The following is a 10,809-nucleotide window of genomic DNA, read 5'->3' as shown; positions in this document are numbered from 1 at the left end:
CTGGGTGTGTTGCTATATCTATCCAGTTTAATCATTAGCTTACGTTACTTATACGTAATTAGTTAATGTTCTCCTATCAGAAACTTTTCTAGTTAACTCTAGATAACCGGAAGTGGCATATTCATTAGGCCCTAGAACATGCCCGCCAACTACAGTACGTCCGAAAGGCACTCCAACAGGTCCACCAGATACTACAACAAGTCCACCAGATACCATGACAGGTACATCAGGCACTACAAAATTACCGCCAGACACTACAATAGGTCCAGATGTATATTATTTTGATTTTTATTATTTCACCTTTAAACGTAATACTCTGGGAAGAAAGTCAAGAAAGTGTGTTTTAATGTTATCATCCCATGTCGACCCACATGTTTTGAGTCTTTTGTAGTCTCGGGTTTGTAGTAAAGTAATTCACTCTGATAGGGTTAGGGCCTTTAATTACAAAGCAACTGTGTGAGATCTGTAGGCGAATCACGACGGCCATTTTATCGAACTGAAACCTCTGGTCTGCGTCCTTTGTCTAACCTAACAAGAATACAATCTGTTCTTCAAGCTTAGCTGAATTGTTTCCCATTTTATTTTTCTCGATCTTCTTAGCTTTGGGCGTCCCGTGCAACTCTCCATGCTTTTTGGTGACAGCCCGAACGGAAATAAAAGCTGTGGATTACAACAACGGCACAAGTTATCCAATCATCTCGAACTTAACAAGACCTTTCGCCATAGACATCCATTTCAGCCTGGGCTACATATTTTGGAGTGACGGGATAGAAAGAAACATCAAGCGAGCTAACATCGACGGAACAAATATCACAACAGTACACAATAACACAGGAAACTGTGGAGCACTGGCGGTGGAATGGATTTCAATGCAGTTGTACTGGACTGATCAAATCAATAATATGATATCGGCATCACACTTAGAAGGCAATAACAGACGTATTCTTGTTTCTTCAAATCTTGATCAGCCAGAAGGAATTGCTCTAGATCCTAACCAAGGGTAAGTTAAAATAGAATTGAGCGAAAGAGCTCAATCTCCATGTTTAATATCTTGTTGCTATAATTTGATGATATACTTTCAGTGACTCGTTACAGTGCAGGCCCATACTTCGTTGAAACTCTCTCTATAAATCGGATATACCCCATGTCTCTCTGACTATTTTTTTTCCAATAAATTACAACAATCACTTGAGTCAACGTAAGGTGAAATTATGACGATGCTCTTTATATTTTAGTTATTTCTTTCGGTCGAGAGGGGCGAGGGGATGCGGCCCGCTTGTCGAAACCCTTTTTTAATTATTTGAGACCAAACTAAGTGATTTTCCATAATCCGTTTTTCGTAGCGTGGCGAAAGCTATCTTACCATAAAGCACCTCAAATAGGCATTGTAAAAACAGAATCAGTTTTACTATATTTGCTTTTTACTATGATCTGTACTACAATCCGGAACAATATATACAGTTTTCACGAAAATTTGAATAACCTCCCCAGAGCGAGAAATGCGTTCCGGCAGGGAAAAATCTCTCCTGCATAATTCAATTGAAATGCAGCCATTCTGACATCATTGCGGGTTTATTAACAAAGCGAGCATATTTTGCTTGGTCTTCACTCTCATAGAGCATAGAAATAACGCCATAAAATGTTCAAAACTTAAGTGGAACCACGAGCCGTTCACTGCACCGTTCAAGTTTTGGACATTTTATGGCGTTATTTCTATTGCCTATGAGGGTGTAGACCATGAAAGATGTGGTCGCTTTGTTAATAAACCCGACATGGTGTCAGAATGGTTGCATTTTCTATACAGGTACTTTCATTTTCTTCTTTCTTCATTTTCTTTCATTGCGAGTTGTCACCTTGCGCCGTGCGGCTGCATAAAATTAGCTCTTCCAGATTCAACTTTTTTCGTCCGAAAACTGTGGCTATGGCGACATTTAGTCCACCTTAGGCCTAGACACAAATATCCCGAAAAATGCTCTAAAAATCTATCCGGAAATTCCCAGTTTTTTCCCTAAAAATCCCTTAAAAATTTTCTAAATATCCCCAAAATTTGCTAAAAATCCCTAAATATCCCAAAATTTTCTGTCCTTCTCGAGTGACACTGGGCTCATCATCTGCTTATCTTCTCTTAGCTCCTCCGCTGGCTCCGCCATGTTTGAAACTTACCTCCCTTGGAAATTTTGGGGTGCATTAGGAATAGAAAACAACGCTGCACAATTGGATTGCAGTCTAGCAGTCACTTATTAGTAAACAATGGGACAAAAATATCATTTCATAGGAATTTTAAATAAAGCGGCAAAGAAAATAAAACAATTTTTCCTCAAATCATCTAAAAATCAACCTACAAATCCAATTTGTCTAAAAATCCCCAAAATTCCTAAAAATCTCGTGATGCTCTAAAAATCCTAAAAAATATCCGGCTTTTTGTGTCTAGGCCTAGTCCACCTACGCTGTTGTCGGTAACGTACAGTCGATCTACGTTGCTCTCACTGAGATATTGGTGAAAAAAATCTACCTAACAAGATACAGCCTGTGTTGCCAACGGAGTGGAATGCGCTTAAATCAGTCGGCATTCTAAGGCCAACCAGAGGAAAACGCGCTGGAGTTCACTGTAGAAGTAGTCAAAGAGATGGTCAACAAATTCCCTCTGTTACACCTAACATGAGGGTGAGCGATATTGTTGGTTTGAGGGCCAGAAGAAGTCGAGTTTCTCGGAATTATACGAACTTATTAAATATTCAAAGTGTCACCTTTCCATCTACAACAGGGTGTGACTCCGATAGCGTGGCTTTGAATTCCCTCGAGAGGCCGTTCTTCGTTCCTTCACTACTTTTGTCAAACACGATGTCGTTGGCGCCAAAAATTGATGAAATTGCGCACACTATTTCCACGCTGAACCAGACATCGCTTTTTTCACTGAGACCTGGTTGAATGAGGCGGTACCGGACGATCCAATTAGCATCAATGGATACCAACTTTTCAGGCGCGATCGCGCAAATCGACAGCATGGAGGTGTGTGCATGTACGTCAAAACTCCTACCGAGTGCAAGATTCTTTCCGATCTACATGAAATAGACCACGAGGTTCTTTGGGCAGATTTAAGACCTCGACGTCTGCCACGTGGTTTTTCTAACATCTTGGTCTTGTCTACCACCCTCCTGACGCACATGACGTCACCATGAGAGACTATCTAATTTCATCTTTGGAGAAAGTCGAGTCACGCTATCCAAACAGTGCAATCATAATGGCAGGAGACTTTAACAAGACACTTTTACCTCTGTTCCGTAGAGCTGCTAAGGCTTTTCAGTTAAAGCCAATAGTCGATTTTCCTACCAGGGGAGAAAATACTTTGGACCAATTATTCACTAATATTCCCGAATACTACTCACGTCCTAGCAGTTTGCCTGCGTTTGGTCTGTCGGACCATCTCACAGTGATCATGAAGGCTGGAATCAGGGACAAGTCTTCTAAGCCTAAACGAAAGGTCATCAAAACAAGGGACAAGCGCCCGAGCAAAGTAGCAGAAGTTGGCCGATTTCTCCATCAGGTGCCTTGGTCTGGCCTGTTTTCTCAAGATCAGTCAAGCGAGGACAAGCTTAGAATACTTACTGAAGTCATCAATTTCGGGTTAAATACCATCATGCCAGAGCGATCGGTGACGGTTCATGAAACTGATCGTCCTTGGCTGACCAGTCAGCTCAAAGCTCTCATCGCTCGTCGACAAAAGGCCTTCGCCTCCGGGAATGAACTCCTTTACAAGATGTTAAGAAACAAAGTGAACCGCGAGCGGAAGCGCTGCCGCAGGGTCTACTATGAGAACAAAGTGAAGGACCTGCGCGACTCAAAACCCCGAAATTGGTGGCGCGAGATTAAGCAGCTATGTGGGACCACCAGTAACACAGGGCGTGACCTTAAATCGGTCTTGCATTCAGACCTTTGCTGCGAAGAGACCACTTTGGCTGAAAGCATCAATGAAGCCTTTACTAGCGTCACGAAAGACTACTCGCCCCTGACAAATTGCGTTCGTGTACCAACAGATGGTGACCAGCCAATATCCGTCACTGAACAGTCTGTCGTTAAGAAACTTCGAGCAGTTAAAACATCTCGTGCTGGTGGACCTGACGATCTTCCCAACTGGGTGCTAAGGGAATTTGCTGACATTCTGGCCGCACCCATTGCCGACATCTTGAACACCTCCTTCTCTGAATGCAAAGTTCCTCGTGTTTGGAAAATCGCTAATGTCTCGCCTCTTCCAAAGGCTCCAATAATAACGACCTGAGGCCGATCTCACTAACATCTACACTGTCAAAGATTGCTGAAAGTTTTGTAATCGAGAAGTCCATAAAGCCTGCAGTACTATCCTCTATTGATCCAAATCAATATGGCTTTATCCCAGGCTCCTCTACGACGTTCGCGCTCGTTTCTTTGTTACACCATTGGCTGAGAGCTACCGATGGCACTGGGGCTGCTATTAGAACTGCCCTTGTGGATTTTCGGAAAGCTTTCGACCTGGTCGACCACCAGACACTAATTGCCAAACTGTTAAGCCTAGAAGTCAAACCGACTTCCCTGAATTGGATCATAGATTTTCTTAGGGACAGACAGCAAAGGGTGAAGCTACATGGGACCTTCTCCACCTGGCTAAACGTCACTGCAGGAGTACCACAGGGTACCCAGCTCGGACCTTGGCTGTTTCTCGCGATGATCAATGACCTTGATCTACCTGGAGAGTCCATGCTTATGTGGAAATTCGCTGATGATACCACTATTTCCGAGATCAGTAATTTACAGCATGCTGTCGATCACGTCAATAAATGGTCTCAAGAAAACCACCTTCAGCTGAACCCAAGAAAGTGTAAGGAGATGCTGACATGCTTCAAAAGATCGCCACCTCTGTATAACCCAGTCGAGGTGGATGGACTTTACTTTGAAAGAGTCTCTTCCGCCAAAGTTCTAGGACTTACTCTCAGAAATGATTTAAAATGGAACGATCACATAGAAATAATCACATCAAAAGCTGCCAAGCGTCTTTACTTATTACGACAGTTAAAACGTGCCGCAGTCAGCTCCAATGATCTAGTTCTATTTCATTGTAGTGTAATAAGATCAGTCCTTGAATATTCATGCCAGTTGTTTCACAGCAGCCTTCCTGGCTATCTGCCAGAGGAATTAGAGCGCATCCAGAGGCGTGCAATGCGTATAATTTTCCCAAATTCAGGATACAGAAAGGCATTAGAAGAGGCCGGTATCCCTACCCTAGCTGGCAGGCGTGATTTGCTTTCTAAGAGCCTATTTAATGACATTGTAACTACAAAAAAACACAAACTAGTCAATCTGCTACCTGAAAGGCCAACCAACAGCCACCAACTTCGAAACAGGAGAGTGTTCGACACGCCCGTATGTAAGACGGACCGTTTTAAAAATTCCTTTATTATATGCAATAGTTTAAATTACATTGTATAGATCGCTTTTAATAGTTTTTAATATATTTTAATGTAAATAGCTTTTAATATTTTTTAAATCCTGTACCTAGTTTTTATACATTTTTATAAATTTGTAAAAATACACATAATTCAGTCCGAGGACTGCCAAGTGTAATAGTTTTTTAATAAACGATACTTCTTCTTCTTCTTCTTCTTCTTCTTCTCTATACTTTCATCGACCATTACTTTTGACCAATGAGCGCGCGAGAATTTTCACAGTTATGGTATAAATTTCTGTGCCTCCTTCGGCGGCGTTGTCGTGATTGCAAAAGTTAAGCTCGACAAGACTGCTGTATTTCAATTGCGCATCACATGGGAAGTTTTGTAGTGGAACGTTTCTCGATAGGAGACAGCATGGGTAATGATTTGAGACATCAAATTTTTGTAAGAGTTGCAAGCATAAATTGATGTCCCGGATGTTTGTACAGATCATGGAAAAAAGAGAATCTACGATTTAATTAGTATTCAGGCGAGATTTTACAGAACAGGCCGCAAACAAGGGTTATACACAGTCTCGGGATAGTGAAGACGGCTGTAAAACGATGTTGTCAGTTTAAACTGTGTACGTTTCTATGCTTACTGCGTTTGAGTCTGATTGGCTGGTGTGATGTTACTTACTCAACAGATTAATGTTCTGGACCTCCGCGGGACAAACTCCCAAGATAGAGAGAGCCACCTTATCAGGCACGCAACGTGTTGCCATAGTAACGTTCAATGTTTTGACTCCACGCGGTATTGACCTTGACAGACGAAACAAACTTGTCTTCTGGGCTAGCTATGAAGGTCGAGTTGAGTCCGTCGATTACCATGGCAACAACAGAAAATTACTCCATTTGCGATATGACCGCTTTTATGGAGTGGCTTTCATCTCCCCTTATATATTCTTCTCTGATTGGGATAGTGATGCGATTCAAAAATTGAACGCCTTCAATACCTGTGGAACCGTTTTGGGTAGTATTTATGTCAATAGAATACTTGGACTCGTAGCGTATGACAGTTCCCGACAAATATCAGGTATGTCCAAGATGTTAATAACCTTTAGTTCTGAGTATATCTTTAAAATCGATCAAATGCTTTTTTTTCTCGACTGCGATTGGTCTAAACATGGCGCTCAATACAGCCAAAGACTTACTGCTTAGCCCATTTAACTTTGGTTTATCATTGCAAATATTACTTTTTGATGTCGTTTTCTGACCTATTCAAGTTCATTACCAAAATAAACAAAAGTATCGAAACTAGTGATGTGCTCAGTGTCATAAAAAAGAATGACAGTAAGGTTTTCCGGAGTAAGGGCCCCAGCGACTTTGATAAACTTGGCCTAAAGGCAGAGTCTAGTTATTAATTTTAGTTCCATGTGTCCAAGAAATATCGCAACAATTTTTCAGTGAAAGCACAAGTGATATAAATCCACTTTCACTGCCTCCGGTTTCTTCAAGAGATGATTTACGGCTTGTTCGTCTTCGTGTACAGTAAATAGATCCACTTTGTTTTACCGATAGAAAGATGTCTTATTTTGATGGGACAGTAATTCTTTCCTGTGTATATACTGTGGGAATATAAGGGTCGAACGGATTTTGAGTACTCGTGTACGTTTCGCCAAGACCAAACTTTTCTGGAAGGTTTTTGAGAAAGGGAACATCTTGCATACAATTTCGCACAGCAGGCCAGCTTGCATCAGACCAGACAAGACCAAAAATATTTGTTCTCGAAGATAATAAAGTAGCAGATGAAGCAGTTACCTCAACATTTCTTCGAAGAACCATTTTCATGCTTTCCTCTGGTTTTGAGGATAGTTGATACTCGGGAAAACGCAGCACGAACCAAAAATATCGGTTAATACCTGTCTACGTCCTGGCGTGTCTGGTCGATTTTCCACAAACAAAAACGCGCACGGCTTATCCCTTTTCTTGGTATTAGCGGAGATGAATCGTTGACGGTTCTTGTCAAACATACGTTCGTCAATAATACCGATTTGTTTTCGGTCACTTTGGCTACGTTTAATATACGTACAACAGCCATGTACCAGATGTACTGATTTCGAACGATACCGGTGTTGAATTTTCTTTTGGGGAACATGTTTTGGAGCAGGTGTATGAGCTAGCATTTCGACGGCGGCCTTGAGTAAAAAGGGGGGTAACGATGGGGCTCTAAGTCGCTTCCGACATGAGATCGTCTAAGATCAGCACGTTGTTTTATGTCAATTCCTCGAAGATCGCCGTGAAACTTTGGAAGCCTGCAGTAAAAACTGAAACACTTTTCCGAGTTTCGTCTTCAGGGCTTCAAAACCATCTTTTTTTATAGGTAAAACGTAAACTTTTATTTCCAATTTGCTGTTTTTTTTTTTATTTTTTGCAATAGATTTGTAACTTTACATTAAGTTTTTCAAGGCTTTTTTTTTACCATATTCTAAAGCATACAAAATTATAAGTACAACAGAAGTAATTACTATACCTTACCTAACTTATTCTAGACGTTTTCCTCAAATGCTTTCCATTTTTTGTTGAACACGTTAACCTGATTTGACTTAAAAGCTATGTATTTTTCAGTTTCGTATTTGATTTCTAAAATTTATTTGAAGTGATCAAAGTTGGGTTTAATTTATTTTCGTTTACAGGTACAAAGATAAGTTTTTCCTAAAATTATTATATAGTTTACCAAGTCCATTCAAAACCATCTTGCCCTGTTTATAATACCCTTACTTCGAAATGCGCTTCGGTTAGAATCTGTTTCACTAAACTCGTTTTCCCGGATTGATTTGGGACAACAACAAAAAGAGAAAACTTATAACGGAGCCTAGAATCTGGATAAGCTTCGGTTGTAATGGAAACATCAGCGATGAACTTCTTTCTCTTGGCCACAGATACGGGTACTGACGTACTGACGTGTTGACGTACAGACGCGTTCTTTTTTTGGTCCAGTTATTTTTCGGGGGGAACCAGAGCAACAACGATGTAAGACGCTTGTAAGAATAGCAGAATATACTCTTTTTTATTCCCAGGAAACTCTGGCCCCTTTTAAGAGTCGTTTTCTTCTTTGCCCGGTAATGTCATGGACAATTTCAAGATGAGAATTCAAACTGATTACTCCGGATTTTTCACACAACGAACAGATACGAAGAAGCCTCTTCAACATGACAGCTAGTGTCAAATGAATGACATTCGTCGGTTTCATTTCATTTCATTTTTTTGGAGCAAAAGGTGCGTGAGAGGGGTACAGAAGAGCTACTGTAGGAATACAACAGGGGTTCACAGGGGGCACAGGAAGGGAAAAGAGTGGGTAGAATAAGGGTACAAAGGGGGTTAACAGGATGGGTACAATAAACAAATAACACAAGTTTTGAGTAGATGGAGAAGAAGTAGGGAAATAAACATTATTATTATTCATTCAAAATATTTCTGTGTTTCTGATCCAGCTATTTGGCTAGCGCCGACCAAATTTGGAAGAAATTCCAATTATTGGATCGCAACCGTCCAATATGAAAAATTATTGGATCGCGACCTCGTTCCCAGGATGATTATCCGATCGCAATCTCGTTCCCAAGAACCGCTGACGTCACGTGACTGAACGGCTTTGCTGACGAGCAGCAGGTCGAAAGCGGGAAATGGCCGCTAGATTTGAGCATTACGAAGAGGTAAAATTTAAAGGAAGACAAGGAAAGTCAAAACACGGAAAAAGCAACGAAGGGGAGTCGATCGATTTTGAAAGAGTATCTTCAAGAGGAAAAGATCCCTGATCCAGCCACAGCGGAGGACTTGGAGCGGTTTTACGAAAATTCTACGTCGAAGTAAGCAAGAACGATGGAAACCTGTACTCGAAAACATTGCTTTGTGTCATCAGATTTAGCTTCAATAGACACTTCAAGCAAGTGCTAAATATCGACATTATAAAGGACAAGAAATTTAATGAAGGTAACCGAGTTTTTGAAGTTAAAATCAAATTTAAAAGCGAACGTTGTTGTGTATTTGTGTACTTTGCCTACTGTCAAAACCCTATTAAATTCATTTTGTGCATTTGGAGCTCTGGAAACATTTTGAATGAATAATAAAACAATTATTGAATTCGGCTTTCGTATGATATGAAGAATTATGCAGATCTCGGAGGGCGTTATCGGCTGAGGCGGATAACACCCTCCTCGATCTGCATAATTCTTCATATCATACTCAGCCTCATCCAATAATTGCTAATTGTCGAGGTGTTGGTGGTGGCAATGATGAAAAAATTTGTCAGTTATATTTGCACTAATTTTCCGAGTTATATAACGGAGAAATATAACTATATTGATATGGGATATATATGTCAATGTACATGTAATGGTTGAGGTTCCGCCAAGGATTCGTATACCTTTCCTTTTTACTCGTGAATGCATAATGAACGAGTATAGTGGGGAAGTTGAGCCATCTGTCCATTCGTCCTTCCTTTCATCGTTGTTAACATTATGCAAATTAGGTATGCTCACGGGCGCTTTCTAAATTTCGTTTCCCTCGGCTGTGGATAAAAATACAGCTTTACAAAGGTATCATTTCAAAGAAATAAGTGTAGAAAATACTTCACCCTGCACGTGAGAAACAATCGTTTCCCAAACGATGAAATATTGCCTTTTCGTATATAATAATTGCGAACATTCGGAAACGATGACCATTGACTTTATTTATGTGTTATTAAAAGACTGGGAAGGTTAAATCACGGCACGATTTATTAAAGGATAATCAGTAAAAGAGTAACGAAACTCTATACAAGACAGATGTGTATATAATATCCGTGAAAAGAAATAAGAAGAAAAAAAGAATTTTAGTCACAGGGTATGAGAGTCGATCCCGGGTCACACGCTTCAGAACGCAGAGCAGTACCACTGAGCCATCGGTTTACTGAGCAATTAAGTGATGAAAAAAGTAATTCTTATACCTAAGCGACCTGTTATATGTTCACCCTCTTTAAATAAAGTTGATTAATATTATTAATCACTATAATGAATATTTTCCACGATTCAAATATATCTAACGCATTCACGAGTAGGTCATAGACCTCTTTGATTCTACCAGGCACTCCAACAGGACCACCAGATACCACAACAGGTACATTAGGCACTACAAAATTACCGCCAGACACCACAACAGGTCCAGGTATATATTATTTTGTTTTTCATTATTTTTATTAATATATAACTAGTGTACCTATTTTAAATTTTACATTTAATTTCACTTCATGTATTGTATTGTTCACTGAAAAACCTCTTAGGAGTGTACAATAAAATTTTATTTTATCTATCTTATCTTATCTAAAACTAATACTGTGGGAAGAAAGTGTGTTTTTAATGTTTTCATCCCGTGAT

General features: G+C 40.2%; 2 protein-coding genes across 3 annotated transcripts in view; both read left to right on the top strand.

Annotated features, from left to right (window-relative positions):
- LOC144628981 (CUB and sushi domain-containing protein 3-like) overlaps positions 1-10,809 on the top strand; it is a 732,439-nt gene that overhangs the window by 596,727 nt on the left and 124,903 nt on the right. The gene's annotated exons all lie outside the window — the stretch shown is intronic.
- LOC144629002 (low-density lipoprotein receptor-related protein 2-like) overlaps positions 7-10,809 on the top strand; it is a 118,437-nt gene continuing 107,634 nt past the window's right edge. For both annotated transcript variants that reach the window (XM_078487145.1, XM_078487144.1), the window contains exons 1-2: positions 7-221; positions 601-1,000. In XM_078487145.1, coding sequence (XP_078343271.1) covers positions 215-221; positions 601-1,000 — 407 coding nt within the window. In that variant the 5' untranslated portion in view covers positions 7-214. The remainder of the gene's footprint in view (positions 222-600; positions 1,001-10,809) is intronic.

The sequence above is a fragment of the Oculina patagonica genome, chromosome 10, assembly GCF_052425735.1.
Source record: "Oculina patagonica isolate OP01 chromosome 10, crgOcupat, whole genome shotgun sequence".
Lineage (NCBI taxonomy): Eukaryota > Metazoa > Cnidaria > Anthozoa > Scleractinia > Oculinidae > Oculina > Oculina patagonica.
Note: the sequence above shows the minus strand (reverse complement) of the source record. Positions and strands in the feature narration are given on the sequence as shown.